Here is a 26,653-nt window from a genome sequence, read left to right as displayed (position 1 = left end):
CTTTTTTGCTTTAGACTTGCCAATAGAGAGTGATACATAATAGGTTATGGTTAATAAAAAAAAATTAAGTTTTACATAATGCTTATAAAGTAGATTGTGGGTGTCGGTAGTATTTTTGTATACTAAATATGTAAACTTCAGTGGTCTTGTCACAATAATTTTTATTTCAGAACCAGACATATAGGTTTCTTGGTATAAAGAACTATTTAATCTTCCAACGTTTTTACCATAATTGTGAAATATTGGGTCACTTCATCTTGTAAGAGTGGGTAGGGAATGTGGGAATGAGAAGGTAGGAATTGGGGGCAAGAGGGGAAAAAAATTGGGATATTTTGGGAAAAAATATATAGCATTAAGGTAAGTTTTGTCCTGCAATTTCAAGTGTGCACCACAAGTACCTGCTATATTATTATGATACACATTGTACTAGAATTCAATATGTTACAGATGGTTGTCCTAATGGATGTAGTAAACATGGTGAATGCCGTCACTTCTCTGATGGCTGGAAGTGTACATGTCACACCGGCTGGACAGGAAAAGGATGTGATGTTGCCATGGAGATGGTTTGTGATGACATGGAGGATAATGATAGAGGTAAAATTTTGATCAGAAAACATTAAAAGTTAAATTCCTGAACATTAAAGTGATAGAAGTTGGAGAACTTATTGCAAATGAATAATATTATACAAAAGACCTTCCAAGAAAAAGAAGAAAAATTAAAAACCAATTGTTCAGAAAACAATTGAAGGTCTTTCCACATCAAAGAAATTTTGAAAAGAAACTGGTAACTTTATACTGATTGGATACATAAGTGGTTTTGATATACTTTGAGTGAAATAAGGGAGATATTTTGCTACTTCAGGTGAATTTAATGTCTTTTCCATTCTCACATGATAGGTTCTTTCTCACTGATTTCGAAAATATATAGTTTCTTTATACTTTTGCCTTTAACTCAGGAGATAATTGGCTACTTCCGGTTGATCAAAAGTCATTTCTACTCTTGAGTGATAAGTTAATGTATTTAATTTACAAAATATATGAATTCCAAGTACTTTTTCATGAAAAAAAGTGCAAAAAATGCTATTTCTGGTTTTTCAAGGTCACTTCCAGTTGTCATTTTCAAGGTCACATGTCATCCAACCTTTTGTTGAAGGTTGTATGGCTTTATAATGAACCAAGTTGAAGTAATAATCAATTAACCTTGTAATTAGATATTTCAGGGGCACTAACTTCTATAAGATGCCATTAGATTGTATCAGGCCAAATGTAACATATCTTCATTACCATAATGCAATCATTTTGCACTTGTTCTTATATATATATCTTTAAAAGTGTTGGAGAAAATGCAAAAACAAGCAAAAGTCAAAATTGAGAACTTGACCTTGACTTTTGACCTTGACCTCATTTCCTAAGTTAGGACCTAGGGCCTCAAATACAAATAATCCTGGGTTATACAGTTAACGGTTTATAAGATCAAAACAAATACCGACAATATTATTTGGTAATGGTAGATAGTATTTAGTAATAGTAATTGCTTCAATCAAAATTATCCAAAATTTTCTGAAGATGTAACAAACAATTTAGAAAAAGAATTTTGTAGATATCTTTTTTTGTTACGAAAGAGATGCACTCACTTGATAAATAGTGAAAAGGGAAATAACTATTACAAAGAAAATTGTTTGGCTTAGGATGGGTAAAAATAAAAAGCACATAAACTGTATGATACTATATAAGAAATATCTTAGTGACATATTGCTAAACAAAAATTTTATGCGATAACAAACTTTGGCAGAAAAAAAAAAAAAATAATAATCAGAAAAAATACAATAGGTCTTTCCACAGAAAAGTGGAAAGACCTAATTAAGGATTAAAACTGTGGAGTTTATGAACATTTGAATCATGCTCTGTTCTCTAAGCTTTACTCAAATATTTTATTTATCCTACAGTTACGCGGATGTTTAATATTTAGACTATTTCACGACTAGTCTTTTTATGTGCTTATGCTTGCTATGTGTTTTACAGATGGATTAAAGGATTGTCAGGATCCAGATTGTTGTATGACTGCTTCCTGTGTAGAGGATGCCTTCTGTCAGATGTCACCTGACCCTGTTGACATATTACTACGGAAACAACCTCCAAGTCCTACAGCTTCTTTCTATGATAGAATGAAATTCTTGATTGAAGAAAACAGCGTTCAGATTGGGACATCTAGGAATGCCTTCAATGAAAGGTAGGAAATGAAATCAGATTACATTAATCAGAGAAATCAGATTACATTAATCAGAGAAATCAGATTACATTAATCAGAGAAATCAGATTACATTAATCAGAATCATATTTGATCGTCATTCTTGCTGAAGAAAGTATGAATAGTTAGAATTTATTTTTTTGCTAGGAAGAACTGAATGATTTTGAAATATATTTTGCAAAAGCTCAGTGTGGGAAACCTGTTCATGTCTCTTTATGTATGAAAGTGTCAAAAGTTTCTGATAAAATTAATGAAATGTAAAATTAAACATTACTTCAGCAAAAGACTTCATCTTTCACCTTCAGAAATTCAGTTAATTGGTTAACTTTTAAAGGAATTTCTCCAACAAATTACAAAATGTTTACTCCAGAGAACGCATATTGTGAATTATGCAATTATTGATTCACAGGGAAAATGCATGTACAAAGCAAATTCATCTGAGAACTTTTTACCCTAGATTGAATTTAATTGTCTCTTATCTCACGTATCTGTAACTAAATTATATAATTATATTGTGGCATAGATAACATGACACTGGGGGTGAGGAATCTGTGTAGGTAAAGATGTATTACTATCGTAGATTGAAACTTTTTACCTTCGATCCATGTAGAAGAATATTTAGTCGATTAAAATATTTTGTTTCTAATCGTATAAAACAATAAATAGATGAAATCCATGTCATAGACTTTAGTTTAAACAATATTTTATTTTTCAAAAGTGCTCAAAATACAATTATACCATTTTGAAATACTGGCATTCAGAAACAAGAAGAACTTATACACATCTGTCTCCCTTGAAAGACTTTAAGGGCTTTTATGTTGAAAACTTTCTGTTTGGAAAAAAAAATTGGTCTACATGAACTTCACCAAAAGAGGTGATCTCAGGTGCTCTTGGAGGGTTACAAGATCCTGCTCCACAAGTTTTACAATTTGTGTTGTAAAAAAAGTTAGAATGGAATGAGCAAAAAACAAATAATTCCCTAACAGAAGTAAGTCAGTAATATACAGGTATCTCCAAATTCTTTAATATATATATAGAATTTTTGGCAAATTTTAGGATATTCATAGATGATAAAGTGTTCAGCTTATTGATATTGTAAAATATCAGCTGGAACCTTTGTTTGTGAGTGAAGATAGCAAACAGGCGGAAAACTACAGACTGTGTTTAGCAGCTGATACTTTATGATGCAAAAAAACACAGATAATCTGTTTATCATGCTACTTTTGGTCCTTATTCCTCCCTGAGACAGTTGTTTCACTTGATAAAAGTTGGCCTGAATACCTCTCTTTATTGTAATGTCGCTGATAAATTTTTCCTCAGACATTGTGACTTCATTGATAATCTCAAATCTGTGATACAAGAATTAGAGTAACTATGCAGGGAGATATAGTCAAAGGGAATCATGATAAGACTGCACATTAGAGCTGATAGGGAGCCCCTTATGACATCAATAAAACAAACTAGATACCCTTATATCATTCTGATGGTCTTGGCTAGTATTGCATAATTTTTGTCTGTATCAGCAATTTAAAAATGGATTTATTTTTAAAAATATGTGATGAATTGATTTTCAATCTTTGATTTGCTTGGCTGGAACAAATTTCCTCCTATTTCACTTTATATATTGAAAAAGATAATTGAGAAATGACTCCATTTGATTAGATTGTCCAGACATGCAGACTTTTATGGCCATCTTAGTTATAACTTTTAGAATCATGTGACGCTGAAATCATGTACTTACTGTCTCAAATAAACAAATATCAAGAAAAATTACTCTAAAATGCAATAAAATGAAAGTCCCTCATGCAATTTTAACAAATCAAAAATTTTAGAAATTGATACTCGTTGTTATTTGCAGTTAATTTTCTGGTTGGCTAAGACTCAGAAACTGATCTTCCAAGATAAATGTAATGTTCCTCATGTTTGCAAACCATTATTTGAATTGTTATATGAACTAGCGATTCAATTGGTATATTAGAAACTATCACTTTTTACAATCAAGTGGAACTCCAATCAGCTATTATTTACCAATATGTCGGGCACCTTGGTGATTCTTGTCATTTCCATAAAAATCTTAAATTATTCATTAAATAAATTGGTGAGCTTTTACGAGATTGCTTGGTTTTGATATCATAAATGTCATGATATATAAAGTAAATAATTTTGTATATTGTGTAATATTAATTTGTAGTGCTTGAATAAGTGCAATCTATAGGAAACTTAAGTATCAAGTTATATAATTTACTTAGATAAAGAGAGGCTCTAGATTTCTATTATATTTTGCCTTTAAGTAGCAAAAAAGTATGCTCTTAAGTTTTCTAAGATATGTTTTATAAAATTTCTCTTTTACTTTAAGTATCAATTCCACAAGAGACTCATAAATGTTTTCAATGGCATTTATCTTTGGCATTTATTGAATTGTAAGGATTTATAAATAATGGCATTGCAGTAAAACTTCTGGCATGGCATTCTGATTCGATTTATTTAGAATAGAAAATGTCCTACATGTATACTTTGAGAAGTAAAACATAGTCCTATAATTATTTTTGAGAAAGAAAATAAGCAGTTCTAGAAAAGCATGCTCTCTTCAGATATAATTGTCTGATTTCATTAATTTTACAATTACAAATATGGTATATTTATGTGTTCCCAAAAGGGAGTCATCCATGATTATTTTACCTTTGTGTACTGATAATAGCAATAGTTTTTTTTTTATAAATTCTAAATTCTATATTAAAACTATGGACATCCATGATATGCCTTGTCAGTGACCTCAGATGATGTCTTAAGATAAAAGTTGTAATAAATAATTGTGATCTTTCTCCAGGAGAAATAAATAAAAACTCCACAAGGATGGCCATAAAGAAGAACATGATTAAAAACGATACTTATCAGCTGGTAATAGGAATTTCAAAGCCTCTCCTTCCAATGGCAAACCTTTCATGAAATGCATATTTGGATTAAATTCTTTTTTAGATAAATATTTTTTTTCTGTAAAGACTCATCTCACCAAAGGGAAACCTATATATCCCAAAAGCAAGCTTCATGAGACCACATTTGGAAAAGTTAACCAGAATTAAATTAACAAAGCTCCTGGGCAGACTGGGTTAAATAGATACTGTACTAATGTTAATCAAACAGGCCTCATTTCGTTCATCAATAACTTCTTCTTTTGTTAACTTCTACCAGTTTGGAGCCTACATTATATATAAACTACTTGTACTTCAGACTATATATTTAATAGATGAGGTTTATCAGTAAAACATGTTGATATGTATGTCTGTATGACAAAACCTAAGTGCAGTATCATATATCAAGTAGAAAGCTTTTGTTGTAAAGACATTTGGTGGTAAAATTATTTGGACATTGTAGTAAATCAAAAAGTCAAGAAGTTGGTTCTGGCTTTAATGAAAGTGATTAGTTTGAAGTTGTCAGATTGCAATGGCTGTTATTAATTTTGCTAAGAGTATAATTTGATATAGGTTTTATTTATGATGTTTTTATTTTTCAGTCAAGTATCAGTCATAAGAGGAGCTGTTTTGACAAAAGACGGCACACCATTGTTAGGGGTCAGGGTCACAGTTACTAGACAACCCCTGTATGGGTACACCCTGACTAGAAGAGAAGGACAGTAAGTGTGTAAACAAACTTGGTCCCCATACCCAGTTATGTATACAATATATAGATAAACATTATATTATGAAGAAGAACAAACCTCTAGGAGTACTTAAGTCATGTCCAGAAATAACTTCTTCGCCCAAATTTCTAGGACAGGCATTCAAGTCACAAGTTCAGTAAAAGTGTAGGGTACATAATAAATTCATGATTAGATAAAGATCACAATTTATAATCAAATTAACTTCTTTTGATCATCTGATTAAAAATCTTATAGCAAGTACATTGGCAATTAAAATGAAACTATGAGACATGATCGTTTTTCTCTCTCCTTTATAACATACTAAACATATAAGTAAAAAGGTTATTATTGCTACTGGTATTCAGCTTTCAATTTTTTTGCTGGAGAAAAAAAAGTTGCATCTGATTAATAGTCAACTTATTCTAAAAAGTAATAAAATATGATTTTTCAGATTTGACATATTGGTGAATGGAGGTGGATCTGTAACACTAGAATTTACACGTCTTCCATTTATAACCAAGAAAATCAGTGTACTGGTTCCTTGGAACCAGATTGTCACTATGGAAACTGTTGTCATGCATCTCAAAAATCAACTTGGTGAAGCTTTTGAACCAGATCCCAAACTATGTGGTGTCATGCATGATCATTACAAACTGAAGCCAGTGGTCCTGTCGACATGGCAACATACACAGCTAGGAGCATGCCCAGAGAGGAGTACACTGATTCCTGAATCACAAGTATGTTTAAAACAATTTGATCTCAGTACATGAACTTACAGCCACATTTCATTTATGACTTAAGTCAGGTACTTTTAGATTTGCTGTCAAAAAATTGACTAAAATGCAGTTAAACCTAATTTATGAAGTCAATTTTTGGATGCACTTTAGCTAGTTTTGAGAAGAATCTCAAGATCTTTATTTATTTGCCTAAAACTAACAATAATGATAATGAAAGCATCATCTGAAAGTTTTATTTAGATAATTCTATGAAAAAGACAGATGACAATGCATATATGCAAATGTATGACCTCTAGATGAATATTTTTATAGTTTACACACTGATTGATTCTTTTTCAACAACATCACATATTTTTCATAATGTGTAAATTAACTTGATGAATACAAACTTGAAATTACCCCATTATAAAACTACGTTTATTTTCATTGCAGGTTCTTCAGGAGAGTATAGAGATTCCTGGTACCCATGTCCATCTGGTTTACCATTCCAGTGATGCCATTGGTTATAAATCTGTTATCCTGATACAGATGACCCCTGACACTATACCCTCTAACCTTGCCCTTGTTCATCTGAAGGTGTATGTTGAAGGCAATCATGTAGAGAAAACTTTTGAAGCTGACCCTGAACTGAAGTATACCCACTCCTGGGATAGGAAGAATGCATACAACCAGAAAGTGTATGGAATTGTACCTGCCAGAGGTAAACATCATATACAGATTTTGATATTTTCTTTGAATTTTATCGCTAAGAATACAACATTATTTATTGATTGTAGAATAATCTCTCTAAGTTGTTAATAGGAGTCCAAATATGCACATGTGCGCAGGAGCATGTTAATTGATCTATTGTACTGGTTTAAAAAAAATAATCAACATTACCGGATTTTACAAATTAAAACTATAAAAGTAATTGGTATAAAAATATCAACTTCTCTTTGTATAACTATTGGAAAATGTAAACTAGAATTTGTTTATGAATGAAATGTGAAAAACATATTTTTTGTTAGCCTATGACCTATTTACTCATGTATATATTATTACTGTTATATTACAGTTCATGTTGGCTACAAGTATACAGGATGTGACTATGTATTCTGGGAAGTTCGTAGTACGACAATGAGTGGATTTGATATGACATCATCAGGAATTGGTGGATGGAACTTAGATATACATCATACTTATAATTTCCAAGAGGGTTTGTATTGTTATTTTTTTTTTTTATTTACTATTACTTTAATATGATGTCAGACAAATGACATATGACATTATGATATTCAAAGTCAGTATATACAAGACAAATATAAACAAATATGCTCTGGAATGCTCCCTAAACAAACAAAACATAATCACATTTAACAATCTGTATATAGCAACACATGCCAAATACAATTAAGCTTACAAAGAGTTTATATTATGCATACATAAATCACATAATTTTAATCAAACAGTTTGAACACACATGACTTGTAAACTTTGGAAGAAGTAAGAAAATATTAGGAATATGCTTATTAGAAACATAGACCTGACATATTTTGTATCAAAAAAAAGTTATAAAAGTAAATATTGGAAAGGAAGACTACTTCTTTGTATTTACATGATATTTATTTTATAGAACTCTTAAAATCTTGGATTTATGAAAATTCAGTTAAATACTTTGTGTTCAACGACCAAATTATTTATATGAGCTCTTGTTTGCAATTCATATTCTCTTTTTCTTATATAGGTATTTTACACAAAGGTGATGGAACCAATATTTACCTGAAGGAAAAACCACAGGAACTTGTTAATATCCTTGGTAATGGTCAACAAAGGAAGCCAGACTGTGACATGTGTAATGGGCGAGCCCTAGATAACAGTTTACTGTTGCCCATAGCAATGGCAAGTGGGCGAGATGGTAGTCTGTACGTCTGGGACCATAACTTCATCAGAAAAGTTACTCCAGGCAGAGATGATATTGCTAGCATATTGGAAACAAGGTACCTCTTACTGTATTAGTTAAATGATAGCTGTTCTGTCAAAAAGTGACTTTATTGTAGTGAATGATGAATAATATCCGTCTTCATATTATCAGGTCTTAGCAATGATTATTAGATATCTCATGAGATATATGTTGAAGAGTATGAACAGGATATATATTTAAGATTGTTATATGAGTTCTTTTACTTAATGCAAAGAGACCATGGTTGTGATTTATTACAATAAGGATATGAGATGTGATGCCAAATGAGACAACTCACCACAAGAGACCATATGATGAGGATTTAAACCACTGTAGATCACCAGAATCCTTCAATAATGAATAAAACCTTTTCCCTTTATACAAATCTTATTTTATGCTTTAGATTATTTCTTCTTACATTTATGGTGATGGATTTTCATAACTTTTATGTTTATACAACCTCTATTTTGATTAAAACACTAGATTATAAAGTGATGTGAATATTATTATTTCAGTTCTATATCAACATCTCACAAGCCATACATGACAGTCAGCCCTGTTGATGGTAGGTTGTACATCTCAGATTACATGAAATACCGCATCATCAGAATAGCTACCATGGGTCCTGTCAAAGATCTGAAGAGTAACTTTGAGGTGATAGCAGGTACTGGTGAGGAATGTCCTCCAATGGCCCTGGATAAATGTGGTGACGGCAAACGAGCAAAAGATGCAAGACTTGTCAGACCTAAAGGTAAAGTACTAGACAATCCCTTCAAAAGTACAGCTTTCTGTGAGAAATTATTTACCTATAGTGAGTGAAGAAGGTAGACTTTATTGACAGATTACACTAAAATGAGGCTTGAACAAATCCATATATAATGTACACTCCAACCATCACTTCATTGGCTTACTAAAAATAAAAAGAAAAAATTTTGGAAAGAAACAAAGGCATTGTTATTATTTCACCAACAATAAACTGTGATAAAAAGTAAGTAGAATCAGTTTAAAAGTGGATGGAATGAAAAAAGATTAACAAATATCAAGTTTAAATGCATAGTTTATAACAATTTTACACAATATAGTTTTAGAAAAAAAATAGTCAAAATTTTCTGGAGTTATTTCCCTTTTGTCCAGAAGTATAGACTTACATATGTAAAAAGTGTCATCACTCATTTTGATATTACCTGCTTGATAAACTTATCCTCTCTGATTATAGGTATTGCTATCAGTAAGGATGGTATCATATATGTAGCTGACAACTTGAACATTCGTAAGATTACACCCGATGGTAAAATCCATACACTGATAGACTCCCAAGCTCAGTCTATGGCCTGGGAACCTATGGATTGTGGAACCAGTCAACCTGCAGACAAGGTACACACATATATATATTTATTTCATATTCAAACTCTCCTGGCCTCAATTTGTAATATTTTTAAGTGTGATAATGTTTGTAAATTGGTTTAATCTCTGCAGTGTAAAATTCTCAATGTGTAACCAACTCTATTTATCCCTTACTGAAAAGTGGGGGGAAAAACATTTCTATGACAGAAACTTTTATATTTAGCTAGAAAGTCCATCATTGTTGGACTAATTAATAAGACCATATTGTATATGGTAGTAAATGGCTTTACACATTCATAATTGTCTGTCAAATATCCATCCTTTGAGCTTCTGATGTGTCATATTTTAGTTAAAAATAATAGAATGTTGAGGTAATTTCCCAGTGAAAAATTTTTGTATTATAAGTTCTTATCATTTTGACATTGTTATTTTCTACATAGAATTAAATATAAGTCCCAGAAATGATTTTTATATTTGGCCATATTTGTTTCAGTTAGTTGAACATGATGTAAGTCAGATATTATACACCCCATCATATTATACACAGAACACTTCATGTATCATATTACAAGCAGACATACAGCAATTAACTTGGTGCTATTTATTTTCTTGCTTATGTGTATTTTGTAATTTTAAAACCTTCTGCACTATTCCTGTGAGGTTATGTTGCAGAATGAATTACACAATGTATCTTTATAAATGAATTTCATGAGAGTTATTTCCCTTTATTTCAAAGTAAAAGAATTCATTACAGACCATGTCATTTTAAGAAGATTAGAAATTGATGATTTCCAGTTATCAAAATCAAATGCAACTGTTTAATTTTAATGTATTTTGTCAGATGATAAACACAAGATGTTCTAAACAAAATTTTTCTAATACTTGTCGGAAAAAGAAAAAAAAATCTATACAATTCTATTAGCTCAATAATATGACTGTTATACATGTATAGACATTTGTATTGATGGTACAAATTATCTATTTATAGGTCAGGTTACAATGGCCGACAGACTTGACAATAGATCCTCTCGATGATACATTACACATTCTGGACAAGAATGTTATTATGAAAATGACAAAGGACAGGAAACTGATCACTATAGCAGGACGTCCAATCAACTGTCCTATAAATACCAGAGAATTTCTCCCATCTGGTGTCCTGCCAGATAATGAGCAGGCATCAGGAGTAGCCACTGATGTGACATTGGTCAATCCTCAGAGCCTGGCGTTTGGTAACCAGGGGGAGCTGTACGTAGTCGAGAGTGATACTCACCACATTAACCGTGTCCGAGTGGTAACTTCTGATGGTCTGATCCACCATTTTGCTGGTGTCAAGTCCAAATGTGATTGTCAACAGATAATGTGTAAATGTTATAAAGAAGAGGAGACTCTCGCTGCTCAGGCATTGTTCAACGAGTTAACATCAATTACCGTCACACCAGATGGCATTGTACACATCGGAGACGCTGGAAACCTACGAGTCTTCTCTATCATGTCCAAACTGCCACCTCAGAGTAACGCTGGAGAGTATGTAGTTGTCTCCCCTGAGACGGAAGAGATCTATGTCTTTAATCATTACGGCCAGCATAAACACACAGTCAACATTATGACAGATCAATACATGTATAACTTCACATATAATGTAAACTCATTTTATGGTAAACTTGAAAACATTCTAGACGATGCTGGAAACAAGGTAGAAATTAAACGTAATTATGCCATGCACGCTAAGACGATTATATCACCTGACAATTCACGATGTGAAATAATCATGGATAATATGAATCAGCTACAGAAATTTCTTTCACCAGATAATTCTACTGCAGTCTTTAAGTATGCAGAGACCTCTGAACTTCTGATCTCAAAGTTCATGTCCAACGGCAAAACCTACATCTACTCGTACAATCAAATGGGACGATTAAGAGAGATTCAACAACCAACAGGGGAGGTTACTGAACTGAAAACAGATGTCAACACTACGGGATCTATTGTCCGTGTCACTACAGATGGAACTGATATTGTTGCCATGGCAACTTATGGTAGTGTCCAATCAGCTATGCACGGTAAAATTAAACTTTATGTTTTGACATTCTTTTTTTTTAAATTACTTAATGATATGAAATGCTTAAGAATCCTATTTAGTTAGCAGGAAAAAGGGTTTATATTTAATAAGCTGTCAAGCTTTTATATTGTGCTTCATTGTTTAGTACTTTATTCATCAAATTTCCCCTAGACAAACTATAGAATTTTTATTTTCAGATTTTCTTTAACAAAACCATTCTAATTATATATTTATAGTACATGTATGTTTACTCTTTGATGTTGGAACAATGCAAATATTGGAGTTTCGGGAAATTCTGAGAGGCAAAAAGGTCAAATATAAGAGGGGGAAAAAATTTGGAATTTTATAATTTTATCAAGTCATCATACAATATATGTTAAAGATCAATCTGTTTGATTTCAGAATCTTTTTGTTTTCCTTTCACTTTGGAAAAGAACACCTGAAGAAGAAAATTCTATAAATCCAATATTGATACAAGTTTCAACTTCATATAAAAGAGTTTAGCTATTGCATATTACATATAATTTTCCTCCCATTTTTCAGTTTTCACACAAAACGGTAAAATATTTAGTTATTTTTGGTAGATTGTAATGGTTTACTAAATAGATTCTCCACCTAGTGGCTATCAAAGCTTTCTTGTTGCTCTCTGTACTAATGACCAGATATGCTAGAAATATTTAGCTTCTTTGTGCAGTTTATTATTTTGGCAGCCATTCATTTCATTTCTGTAGACGTGATTTATATTTTGGAACTTTAAAAAGTTTGGTACTTTATAAATGTTTCAACACAAGCTATAAAACAGTAATACAAGTTTATTCTCTAGTGAACTTTCTTAAATGGACATTTTTTTATGGGAAAAAAAGAAACAACAGGACTTCAATCAAATGATGAGAAATTATTTTTAGGAAGAATAAAACCAAGTCATCAAACTCCATCGATCAGCTTGAATCTTTCCCCTTGCTACCAATAAAACTCATTAATTCCTGTTTAGTTCACTCTATATAGCATCTTTGCCTCTACCTAAACTCCAAAGTCTCACAGCTTTGTATAACTTGTACAATGATATTCTGTTTTACTCAATAAATTATAATAACTGTAGATGAAAACTAATGCATTTATTATTCTGGATGCAGTTGTACTTCTTGGGAAGAAAAGAAATAATTCAAATTTTTATCTTGAAATGTAACTTGCATAAAAAAATTAAAAATCATAAGTTTTTATACATTATGATGAATATATATATTATTGAAGCACATCCAAAGATTCAGTAAACACCCTTTGCAGGAAACATGGAAAGATGGTATAGTTAGTCTTTTAATACTAAAATCTTTTGAAATATCGCATTTCATTTCAAGGCATTGCTTCATATAAATTTTAATTACAATTTTTGAACTCAGAAATCGACCAATTAAAAAACTGTGTTAGGATGTTTCAGGTTTATGATTACAAGGTCGGGTCCATGATTTCTGTTGCCACAACATTGCATATTTGTAATGATATATATATTGAGATTGATCACAGACTGCATACATGGTACAGATTTCTGGCTGACTTAACTTGTTTTGTAAATTATGTTCTATGGCTTTCATCTTAACTTTTGAGAATTTAAAGAATCTGTCCTTGGGGTTAAAGGATATTTATTGTAAAGGTCGTGGACAATTTGTTTTTGCATGATACAAAGAATATAACTGGTGGTTTTATATAAATTTACAAGGTAGATTTGTAACATAAAAGATATATGGTTTAGGAAAAATGGGTAAAACTGTTTTAATTCTTAAAGAAATGTCTATGGCATCTGAAAATGAAATATTATTTATAAATTGAAATTATTTGTTATTTATTACAAAAGGGGAGTAAAAACATTATAATGTAAACCAACTAATTTTTCGAGAATATATTTTTTTTGCATCAAGCTCTCTCTAGCAGATGTCTTTGCGAATTATTTTCTTGATTGCTCAACTTTTCTAGTCATATGTACATACAGAAAGATCAAAGTAAACATATTCAAGGCAATTTATGTTTACATAATTTTACTACTCATAAAAGTGAAAAAAATAAATCACTGATGAAAATTATTTGGTTTAGTTATTTATACAGCAATTAGTTACTATATTTCTATCTTTCTTCTACTTCTGTTTTGTGATCTAAGTAGTATATGCTAGATAATGCTCCAGATTTTCTTTAACACACACTACTATAGAGAGGGCCTTTTCCCTCCATGTCTATTAAATTGTTTAAAAAATGTTCCCTTTTGTCTGTCTGGGTAAGTGATTAAAACACATCTGAAATAGTAATATATATGCAGGATTTTCTTTGAATCTGGACAACATTACAGACATGAGTTAGAAAAAAAAGGTTTAATTAATTGTCGGCAATTTTCTGTTTCCACCAAACAAGTCACAGCAAGCAGTCTCATATTTTCTTGAATTTTGCTTGATTATTTAAAATAATAAAGAATAAGTATAGCGATGTTGGAAAGGACATAAGTTGCCATTTTGCTGATTCCTAAATTTTTCTTTGATTGGTTTTATTAGATTAATTTACTTCGTAGAATATTCAATTATCATGTTTGCAAATTGAAGTAATAAATACATATATGTAGTTCTAAAGGAACTGCTGGGATGTTCTCTTTAATGATTCTTTATTTCGTTAATTACTTTACGACTGTTTATTACAGGTCCAGCAGAAACCAAAGTGACCTACTTACCAGACGGCACCATTGTAGTTGTGTTCCCTAGCAACATGTCTATTTCTGTGGAATCAGGAGAACACCCAATCTTAGAAAACCAACATCGCATGCACTTCAAGCGCAAAATTATTATGCCAGGGAAGCTTGTCCATAAACTGGAATGGCGTTTCTATAAACGTACTTCCAAAGGACCCTCTCGTCCAAGAAAAATTGAGCGCGTTGGAAACAGGATGAGGGTAGGAGCCTCCTTCTCACGGCATGCGAATATGCATGACACGCATGGAGCTGCAGATTACAAGGGAAAAGCCCTCCTGGTATGTCATATCTTTTACATGTCTATCCCGCCTGCAGTGCTAACTTTTATATACACTCTGCTTCTATCAATCTTTAGTAGACCCCAACCTCATGGCTTTTATTGTCTTTTTATATAGAACTTCCTCAGATGTTGTTTGTATGTATATATTTTATATATATATATATGTATATTGTATGTATACGAAAGGGTAATATACCTTCTTTATAGACTATACAGATGAAAATATGATGGACACTAAGTATTATTATCAACAGATTTATATTGAACACAATAGTACAAGCTGGATGAACTTGGAGAGTATTATTACGGAAACTGTTTGTTGGAAAAGAATAAGGAATGATTGTATGAATTGATTTAATTCGTACTCTCGACAAAACATAAAAAGTTTAGCCTTTCAGTATGAAAAAACCCATCAACATTACTAATGTCAACTATATAACACTTGTTTTTGACTGTCTGTAAATGTAAATATATACATTGCATCCTTATTTACTGTATGTTATTGGTCTCTATAATATCTTTTAAAAAGAAATACAACACAAATATAAAAAACATGTGTTTTTGACCGATCCTGTTAACAATGTAGTTCTTATTGCTGTTAGTATATACCAAGTGGACCTTTGACTAAAACAACATGAATGCATGCAGGAAGTCAGTAACAATCACTTTCTCCACAAGAGACGATGGGTAGTAAACTGGATACCTGTCATGTATATCTACTGTTGTTCCAGCTAACAACAGTATCCAGTATACAGGAATACATGATGATATTACACAATATTAGAATAACGTCACTCACTTGAATCTTTATGTAGAAATATTACCAGTCTAGAATGGCATTTATATATACAATTATTTATTTATTTTTAGTCAATTTATTCATGTAGAGCTCCATCTGTCTTGAGTCGTTACTCTATTATTTTCAACACCATGTACCAAGGTCTGATTAGAGTTTATTCTTTGTACAAGTCCATTAATCTTACACAACTCTCCCCTTCTTTTAGTGAAATATTCTATTCATTTATTTCTTTCAGTGATTCTTCGTAAATAAGTGACTTTCTTGTGACATTGTGCTCTCTTACTTTTCTATGAATTGAGTTAGTTATTGTGTATTTTATTTAAACTTTAATGGAAAATTCAGTCTGTTCTGTATTTCATCTTTTGATTTGAATAATTTCTGAAGTTGCTCAAAACAAAACATGGACTAAATCATATCTATACGAAAGATTTATCTGGAGACATTATTTATTTGCTCTTATAAAAAAAAAAAAAAAAAAAAATGGTTTCTTTTTCATCTGTAGCTAAAATATTCTCTAATTTTAAACCAAAGATACTTTGTTGGGTTTATAGCTCACGTGGCCCGAAGGGCCAAAGTGAGCTTATGCCATTACTTGGCGTCCGTCGTCTGTTGTCGTCTGTCGTCGTAAACTATTTCATGAATCTTCTCCTCTGAAACTACTAGGCCAAATACTTCCAAACTTTAACTGAATGTTCCTTAGGGTATCTAGTTTATAAATTGTATCTGAAGTTTTGATCTATCAACAAACATGGTCGCCATTGCTAAAAATAGAACATAGGGGTCAAATGCAGTTTTTGGCTTATAACTCAAAAACCGAAGCATTTAGAGCAAATCTGACAGGGGGTGAAATTGATTATCAGGTCAAGATCTATCTGCCCTGAAATTTTCAGATGAATCGGACAACCCGTTGTTGGGTTGCTGCTCCTGAATTGGAAATTTTAAGGAAATTTTGCTGTTTTTGGTTATTATGAATATTATTATAGGTAGAGATAAACTGTAAACAGCAAAAATGTTCAGCAAAGTAAGACCTAAAAATAAGTTAATATGACCAAAATTGTCGATTGACCCCTTAAGGGGTTATTGTCCTTTAATGACAATTTTTCACAATTTGTTCATCATATTTGCTAACTTTAAAAAATCTTCTCCTCTAAAACTACTCAACCAAATTCAACCAAACTTCATTTGAATGATCAGTAGGGTGTATAAAATAAAGTTTGTGTTTTATTTTCTATTTCGTCAAAAAACATGGCCGAAGGCATTGTTTACCAGGTGTGCGATTCAGGCTCTTGAGAGCCTCTTGTTTAATTTTTTAATTTTCATATTTTAATACTTACAAAAACGTATATGAAAAATAATTATGAAACTATGTTTGCAACTCCCTAAGGCAAGGTTGACCTCTGATAGACTTGACTTTTACTTTTAGGTCTTTATTGTGGTATAGTTTAAGTATGTTAACTTTCTTGGCTTTAAAACATTCAGCTTTGAGAATTCCTGATGAAGGTAAATCCAGAAAACTTCTGGTGCATAAAATTTGTAAAGTGTTATTTTTTTTATATAAACATATTTTAATTGTTTATTGTATTATTGTATAGCTACTAGTTCACCAGTTGTTAGTAAGTTTTGATAATAAATTTGTAAACTTTATTCGAGCAGCAAGAATGACATTTTTGAATGAACAACTGATATATATATATATATAAAGAATGTGCTTTATTTCACCATACACACATATACTCAGATAAATGATTAAGTTAAAGCTTTATCTGACAAAGTTCAGACACACCAGCATACAAGAATGACCTTTTCCATCTCTATGTATATTCTAGCTTTTCTATATAAACAGATGCTTCATATTGATGATTTCTATCAAGAAAGTGGTAAATACTGTTGTCTCAGTCCTGACTTCTTATCAAATTTTGCTGTCATATTAGTATCTTATTAAAAAATGTCGAGGTTATCTTTCCCTTAAGCGTTAATAAACAGAATTTCAATATAGAAACAGTTTATTTCTAATCCATAAACAATAAAAAGAAAAGTTGAAGGCTCAACTGTTTTTTTTTTTTTTCTTTGTTTTTTTTGCAAACGATCAGAGCTAGAAATATTTTGAATATTCTCTGAAGTTATCTAGGTATCATGATCAAAATAAAGACAATTTCAGCTTCCAAATGTTCTTTCTGTGCATTATCAATGACTCACTGTTATACTATTGTATTTCTGTATACAAATTGACATACCATCTGCTTGTTTTATATTCTCTCCAGAAAATGAGTAATTCCACAGGCTGCACATACTTATTACAATGTCTTACTCATGAAGATTGTGCTCTTCTTTTCATATCTTGCTGTTTTCTTGTATACAATTCTGACTGGCTTTTATTTCTATTTATATCTTATCTCTATTACACTGATGTCTCTCTTGTCATATTTCTATAATCTGAAAACCATGTGACTTTAAAATAAATTGTAAGATCCAAGTAGATTTTTAGATTTCTCATCAGAGCACTGCAGTACTGGGTAACTATGGTAACCAACACATGAGTGAGGTGAACCATTTAGTTATGCATGAATTTAATATTTTTCACGATTTTTTGGTCAAACTTTTAGATTTATATTTATGTTGCATAGTTACCTACATATTTTATAGATCCATATTTATTGGTTTTTCCCTGGCTATAAATATAATTCCCCCTTTACATATATAAATAGCATGTCTGCATATGAAAAAAAAACTATTTTCATTTCAGTTTCACAGGATTTAATATAACTGCCACAAAATCACGTAATATTTGCATGTGATGTTATAAGTTATCTCCCTTTGAATAAAATAACTGAATATTTAAATTTCTCCTTAAATTAGAAACCTTTGTATCTCGGTAACCACAAATTATTTGAATTAACCATAGAATAAACAGAAAAAAGAAGTGATATTTTTAGATTTTATGAACTCATTTCTATTATATTTTAGAATACATTAAAAAGCAGGGGGAAAAAATTAATATTGAAATGCAGAATTTTATTTTTTTTTAATGGGGAACAAAAATCTTTATTTGAAATTTGGTAAATTTTTATTTAATTATAAAAAGTCTTTGTTTATAAGAATGGTCCTATATATTTATAAAAATGGAATACAAATTGAAAAAAAATAAAATGTATGTACATGTATTTGTCTGTTTTGCTTGATCTGTTTACATATGCATATTTCGCCTGTAAATAACCATCTAAAATGTTCCTTTTTCAGATAAATGGTGAAAATCTATTAACGGTGCAGTACGACAGGGAAACACACACTGAGAAAATAATGAAGAAAGATTTACAGGAGATTATTACTATCCATTATGACGACTCTGGACTTCCAACCAGTTTTTCTCCAGCCAATGGTCATCACGCCCTAAATATCACCTATCGTCAGGATGGACATATCTCCCACTGGCAGTATGGTGAAATCAGAGAACAGAGGATATACAATGATGCTGGACTCCTACAGGAGAGGTTGTCCTCATCAGGAGCTCCATACACCTTTAGATACAGATATGGACGTAGGGTTAGTACACTCATTTTTCCTCCATCATTGAAGAGGTTTTAATTTGATTAGGACAGCTATAATATTTATATTTGAATGTCAGTTGCATCATTTGTGTTAGGATACTTAAAAACTCTCTTTACTACATTATACCAATCAAATTATCAAGACTAAAAGTGAAAGAAAATAAAACTTCATTGGATTAAATCTGTCAGTACTCAACAAAAAATACTATACACACTGTATATTATTCTTAGAAAAAACTTCATGAAATACTTTGTTTGGAATGAGATGAAATAAAACTTCTATGTTATGTATCACATATTGTAATCTAAATAGATTAATCCCATTTCAATGACACAACATGATTCTAAATAAAACTTTTATTCTAATGATTTGAATTTTCAAATATTTTAACTTTGAGCATCACTAAAGAGACAATGATTGTCAAAATTCACATCTTGTGAAGTAAAATTGGTACCATTTATATTAATATTTGGTATATTTGAGGGCACAAGTCTAAAAAAAAAACCAACAATACATTAAACATTTTCAAAAAAGAAGTAAGAAAAGACACAACAGAATATCATTAACCTATATAAGGTCATCTTTTCTTCAAGATTTGAAGCTATATTTTAAACACAAGTGATGATATATGAAATGAACATGTGTTTGCCACTGGGATTTTGGTATTCACCTTATAGAGAGTCTACCAGCAGGTACTTGTACTTGAAAGTCAAGGGCAAATGTAATTTCTAATTTCTTTATTTTATAATTCCTTGTTTTCAAAATTCCAATAGGGAACATACTATATATAATTGTATAAATAAACCAATTTTTCAAGACGTTTCATGGCCGAAACGTCTTGAAAAATTGGTTTATTTATACAATTATATTTTATAATTCTCAAACAAGAGATGTATAAAAACACAATTACTATCATTACAATAGCTAACAGGTTCTACTTCTATTTTATTTACAGCCAACAGACATACTAATGCCCAGTGGTCTGCAATACTACCTAGAATATGATAACCAAGGCAATCTGAAGTTCTTACGTACACCAGGTCTAGGGAAACATTACTTTAACCAGATCACCTCCATTGGAGTTCAGAGATATCTGTATCATATTCCTGAACTAGAGAACCCCTACATTGAAGAGTATGATGCCAATGGTAAACTTCTCCAAGTACTGTTCCCCAGCGAACAGAGGAAGGTGGTCTATAAATACAATATGTATGCCCAGCCAGAACACGTCTACTTTGATGGAACCGATATTCATTTTGTGTATGATGATAATATATCAAGGTTAAAAACAGCAGAAATAAAATGGAATTCTTACAATGCCATGGAACATTTTGAATATGCTGGAACACTCTTCAGTCAGTACGGTATTGACTTTGCTATGGAACGTAGTCTCAGTGCTGTTAGTACATATGCATATGATAATAATTTTAGACTAACTGAAATAAGGACTCGATTTGGTAAAAACTTTACTACAACGTGTAATATGGCTTACGATACTGACACCGGAAGATTGAAATCTCTCAAATCCTTTAAATTTGATTGGCCCCTTGTTGATTCAGAAAGAATCAGTGACAGTCATATGACCATTACATCAGAATATGATAATTATAATCGTCTCCAAGCGATGAAGTATAAGTTTGGTGAGAAAGAGGCTCTAGAGTTTAGCGTTGGATATGATACTATGAATAGAATACATCACTGGAGCATGAGATTGCAGGAAGGTATGTCAAGTGATTACCAATATGTCTACGATATCAATGGAAATGTTGTAGATATCTTATTGGATGGACAGTCCACATGGAGATATCGCTATGACAACAACGGAAACATCAATAAGATATCAGAAAGAGAAACATACAGAATTTTGGAATATGATGTCGGTGATCGACTGAAGAAATCTGGACCATATCAATATAAATATGACAAAGATGGTTTCTTGATTCAACGACATAATCAACAAATTACTTTCAACTCCAATGGACAGTTTATTGGAATATCCCAGAGATCTACGTTCAGGCGGATGTACATCTATGACACCCAAGGTAGATTGATCATGGAGGATAACAACTTTGGTGGCATTCTACAATTTTTCTACATGAACATTGAAAAACCTTTGCTTATTACTCACTCTTACAACCACACTACAAGTGAACTATCACAATACTTATACCATCCAAACGGGAAACTTATAGGAATGGAACGTAATAACGTCTTCTATTATGTAGCAACAGACCCCATGGGATCCCCTCTTGTTATTTTTAACAAAGATGGTGGTATTGTTAAGAAAATGAGTTACGATCCTCTTGGGAAACTAGAATCTGATTCCAGTCCAGGATTCCAGTTTGTCTTTGGTTTCCAAGGAGGTATATACAGCCCTGCAACTGAGCTTGTGATGTTAAACAGTCGTGTGTATGACACAGCGACGGGTCATTGGATCTCACCTGGGTATAGCCAAGTACTGAAGAACTTGAGAGACATTCCAGAAAATCCTCTTCTCACTAATAACTACAGGTTTATGGATCTTATAAATGTACATGTTCAGAGGAAAAACTTGCCAATTACATGTAAGTCATGAATTTAGATTTTAGTCAGACACACAATTGATACTTGCTTTTCATGGTATAGTAAAAAATTAAATTTGAATTTTCATTCAAAGGATATATACAATAGTTATGAAAATTGGAAATATTTTAATAATTTTTATCTGATTTATACTCTCACTGTCTATGTCAAATATCAAGTACTTCAAACTTGCTGCTTTCCACTGAATTTTCTATTCTTTACACAAAAAATATTACCATAGTGATGACAAAACATAAAAAAAATATTAGAGAAACATCCAGCTAAACTCATACATTACAAGTTAAGGTGGTACCCAACACCTAAACTAAAAATTAATTTGGCTTGTTTAATTTTCTTAAAATTTTGACAAAGTATTTACTTTGACCCTTTGACAAAAATATAAATATTTCAAAAAAATTGAACCAACCGTTTAATCAGAAAAATTACACTGGTTTATATATAGCAGTTTGACAAACACTTATTTTGACCATTGAGAAGCTTGATATTCCGTTAACAAAACAAACGTTTTGCTGATTTTACAGAGTTATCTCCCTGAAGTGTTAGGTACCACCTTAATGACAACCTGATTGTGACGTGATCATTGAAAAAAAAACATCTTTAGAGGAACAAACTTCATCTTGTGCAGTGCAACAGTTCAAAACTCTCAATAGTTGATGATGACCTAATTGTATTATATGTGACAGACTTTTTATAAACTGAATGTTTTGTATAAACTTATGTGAACATTGACAAAACTCACCTCAAATAAAAAAAAAGAAGATAATATTCAACTCTTATTGTATATTACAGCTATAACTAACTGGTTACTGATGTTAGGCTATGATGTCAGAAGTCTGGCGCCAGATATATCTTACAGTGGAGAGATTCGTCCTAAACAGAAACAAAACCAACATGTACTTCTACCCATGTCCTCTGCATTTGAGTGCACATTCTTACGTGACATGGATAGTCTTATAACAATGACAAATGTGCCTAAATCTAAAGTTTCTCCGTTACAGGAATCGGGAGATTTAGAGCCGGCTCCGTTACCGTTTATTTTTGGGAATGGTGTGATGCTTTCGTACCATGAGGGTAAAGCTGTTGTGACTTTAAGTGATGATACGCCCATGTGGGCCAGACAGTTAGCGCTTGTATTAGTGAATTCATCGCAGATCGTTAATTTACGATTTAATATAAAAGGAAAAGATACACACTATTTAATCAAACCTGACCATGCTCAGGCAGACATTGATTTAAATACATTAGGTATCAAAAGTGATGTTGTTCTGTTTGATAACAATATAAATGTGACTGTTCATCGGAATAAACATATAGATTTCCGACAAAATCCTAATCCGGAAACAGACATTCGCCTGAGAGGCAAACACTCAGTTATCAATATTAGATATGGCACAACAATAGATAAAGAGAGAAAAAGACTATTGAAACATGCAAAAGAGAGGGCTGTTACCCATGCATGGGCCAGAGAAAAGTGGATCTTACAGAATAATTTAAAGTCTAAACATCAGTGGACGGAGGAAGAAAAACAGAGTATCTTAAACTTTGGATTTGCTCGTGGATACGAGGGACATTTTATCCGTAGATCAGAGGAATTCCCAGATTTGTCAGATGACTGTAACAATATCAGATTTGTGAAAAGTAATAGATAACATCATAGATTTCTGTTATTACTTCTATGATGACATATACATGGGTAATACTGGGCATGTGCAACAATCTGACCAAGGCTGAGATTTATATTGCTCAACTTAATTAGTGATCTGTGTAGAATGCAATTAGACGGTACAATTTGTACCAACTTCATGAAATTTGATAGAAAGTAACAGTCTTAAATGGGAGAAATAAATCTCATATACAGTGAAAAAAAGGGGGGAAATAGTTTATTTAATAATGGTTGTTGGTGCTAAACGTGGTCATTTTAAACTTGGAAATTTGAACCCATTTGCAAAATAACTAGACTGAGGAACCTGATTATATTACAATGACTTTTATATTTGGCCAAAGAGAAATGTGTCAATAGAAAAAAAATATTCAAAATATCTTAATTCCCCATTTTATGAGCCTTTTGTTAAATCATTACAACATTTTAACAAGACAAAATTTGATTAACCTAATAGTAAAAGAAATACAGACATACAATTAATAAGGAACCTAGAATGAAAATGTTTTCATTATTTTGTTCTAAAACTAAAAGACTTTCATGTTTCTCTATGCTTATGTTCTGGTTCAAGTTTTCCTTGTCTACATTATGTGTTTGTGAAATCAAAAATGACTGTATATTCATTATATGTGAAATATATATAATTATGTGACAAAGTAGGTGTAATATATTTATTGGTGTAAATATGTATAGTTATTTGCTGAATGCTATATAATCATACATACATATTGTAATGATAGAACTTAAAAGTTCAAGATTTTTTTTTTATATTCATCATTTAAAAAATGCAAAGTTAGTGTTAATTTAATGTATATGTTATGTTAACTGAAATCAAGGTTAATTAAGATGTTGGCAACTGATTAAAGTAAATATGAAACTAGAATTTTAAGGACATACATGATTTGTCTGTTTATGTCCTGTTATTTTTTGTCTTAAAAACATGAACCAGAGGTAAAAGATTCATAGTTGCATTAAAACAACCTTGAATTGACCTTGATTGAAAACAAAGAATGTTTAAGTGTTTAAAATTGTTATATTGAAAAGAAGAGAACATGATTTCACTTTAAACTGTAAAAAGCATAGATTGTACAAACCCAAGCATTCATCATTAAGCTTAATTCAGCTTTTTATTGAGTTTGTTTAGAATTCTGAACAAGAATTTTATACTTGTTTCAAAACTCAAAAGTAGAAAATTGGAACAGTGTTATACATAACTTCTTATTTTGAGAATTTAGAGCAAAGTTTAACTTTTTTATGCATGTTACTTTATGAATAAAATTTTAACCTGACATGAGATTTTTAGAAAACTTTAGTAGTGCTATTTTTTACACAATGACAGGTCATATTTTTTACTCTGTCTATTTTATAACCTATTGATTTTAAACTAGTGTTACTAAAAAGATCTATTGTTCAATTAAAATAACAAAGATCAGATTTGTGACTTTCGAAATTTAAATGTTTATCTTTACATTATAAAGTTAAAACCTTTAAATTTTATACTTTACATACAGTATAAAGTTACTTAACAAGGTCAAAAATACACATCCTATTGACATACTTGTCATAGTTGTATAAGCTCCTTAATATTTTTAGTATTTAACCGACCCAACTTCAAAAATCATGAATGGTATAGTGCATCTATAAATCTTAATAAAAGAGAAAAAGTTGATAAACCGGAGACATTTCTCTCTAACCTTTGTATGTGCCATTGGAGTACGTTTAAGTACTGGTAGGATAAAGTGATCTTGAATTAACCATTGAGAAAATTGCCTGATGTAAACTTTATGTATATGTGTGTGACATATCAGGCTAATGTCTATAAATATTTATCTGTGTATTGTGTGCCAAACATAATTATATTGTTATTACTATTTGCAATAATTCTATGCTAGTCCCATCATAGTTATCTCCCCTTTTTGACTAGAAAATGATTCCATAGTGATGTCAGGTTATTGGAGGGGATTTCATGAAGATGAAAATATTTAAAATAATTTACATAATAACAGATTGTTAAGTATTATAGTAAAAATAAGTTCCTTCAGATCCCTTGATATTTCATGAATATATCCCTTTGTGTCCATTTCAATAATATTTCGGCTTACTAGTATGTGTAAATTTGACAAACTAAGTACATCCAGTAAATATGTTGGGTACTTAGATGTTTTGCATCAATCTGGAATCATATGTAATTACATTGACCTTTGCAAGTTAGATATTTTTACACTAGATCTACGTAGTCTTTTTCTTTGTTTATTTTGTTTTAAGTTTTTTACCTATGCAATGTAAACAAACTTCAGCATTTCCCTAACAGTGCAATATTTTGTTGTTTTTAGACAATATTCTTAAAAGTGTTTTCTTCTGAATAACCATGATAACATTAACTCATTGCTTATTTCTATAACATCATTCATAAACGGAAAAGACAGCTATGAAAGCAATACATGACATTCAAATTTCTTTAAATATTTTGATAACCAATGAAACAGCTGGATTTTATTTTTTTCTCGAAAAAAATAAACAAATTCTAAAGATTTTTTTATTTCAAAAAATAGATGTCCTTTTCTTTGTTTATCACTTTAAAGATTGATTTCATTATTAATTTTGAAGAAAACACACCAGTATAAATTCATACATAACATATTTTATACAGTCAATAAACACACTATCATGGCGGATTATTAATTTATAGATTTATGACAATCAAAACAATAAGCTTATTCCCTACTTAACATTTCAGTTAAGACATATATATTTAAATATTTTCTGTAATGTTGTAGAGTAGAAATGAAATGCATGTTACATATTCATTCCTCATTATAATATGCAAATTACCAAGTGGAGATAACTCTTGCTAAGGTAAAAGTGTTAAATATCCATCTTGTCATTCATTATTCATTACTTACAATTAGATCATGAATCATTATGTCATATTGTACTGTTGCAAAATGATAAAAAACATTTTTATTTCTAAAATGTAAATTGAAAAAATAAAAACTATAGGAACAAAGAATTTATTTATATGCCATTTGACTGATTTGAATTTGACAGTTTGAGTGATGTAATGGCTGCAGAAATCTTGGGTCGAAAAGGAGG

The 26,653-nt window shown here is 31.0% G+C and overlaps 1 protein-coding gene across 6 annotated transcripts in view; it reads left to right on the top strand.

The window, feature by feature from the left end:
• LOC143085059 (teneurin-m-like) overlaps positions 1-26,570 on the top strand; it is a 132,620-nt gene extending 106,050 nt beyond the window's left edge. For 5 of the 6 annotated variants that reach the window (XM_076261209.1, XM_076261208.1, XM_076261207.1 and 2 more), the window contains 16 exons: positions 448-594; positions 2,023-2,230; positions 5,760-5,879; positions 6,337-6,622; positions 7,055-7,322; positions 7,677-7,817; positions 8,346-8,598; positions 9,077-9,312; positions 9,778-9,935; positions 10,894-11,968; positions 12,511-12,525; positions 14,645-14,970; positions 17,364-17,384; positions 19,009-19,311; positions 20,273-21,881; positions 22,690-26,570. In XM_076261209.1, the coding sequence (XP_076117324.1) occupies positions 448-594; positions 2,023-2,230; positions 5,760-5,879; positions 6,337-6,622; positions 7,055-7,322; positions 7,677-7,817; positions 8,346-8,598; positions 9,077-9,312; positions 9,778-9,935; positions 10,894-11,968; positions 12,511-12,525; positions 14,645-14,970; positions 17,364-17,384; positions 19,009-19,311; positions 20,273-21,881; positions 22,690-23,549 (6,026 nt within the window). In that variant the 3' untranslated portion in view covers positions 23,550-26,570. The remainder of the gene's footprint in view (positions 1-447; positions 595-2,022; positions 2,231-5,759; positions 5,880-6,336; positions 6,623-7,054; positions 7,323-7,676; positions 7,818-8,345; positions 8,599-9,076; positions 9,313-9,777; positions 9,936-10,893; positions 11,969-12,510; positions 12,526-14,644; positions 14,971-17,363; positions 17,385-19,008; positions 19,312-20,272; positions 21,882-22,689) is intronic. The other variant, XM_076261213.1, reaches the window with a different exon arrangement.
• Positions 26,571-26,653: the final 83 nt, after the last annotated feature.

Source organism: Mytilus galloprovincialis, chromosome 8 (assembly GCF_965363235.1).
Source record: "Mytilus galloprovincialis chromosome 8, xbMytGall1.hap1.1, whole genome shotgun sequence".
Taxonomy (NCBI): Eukaryota; Metazoa; Mollusca; class Bivalvia; order Mytilida; family Mytilidae; genus Mytilus; species Mytilus galloprovincialis.
This window is presented reverse-complemented; position numbering and strand designations above follow the sequence as displayed.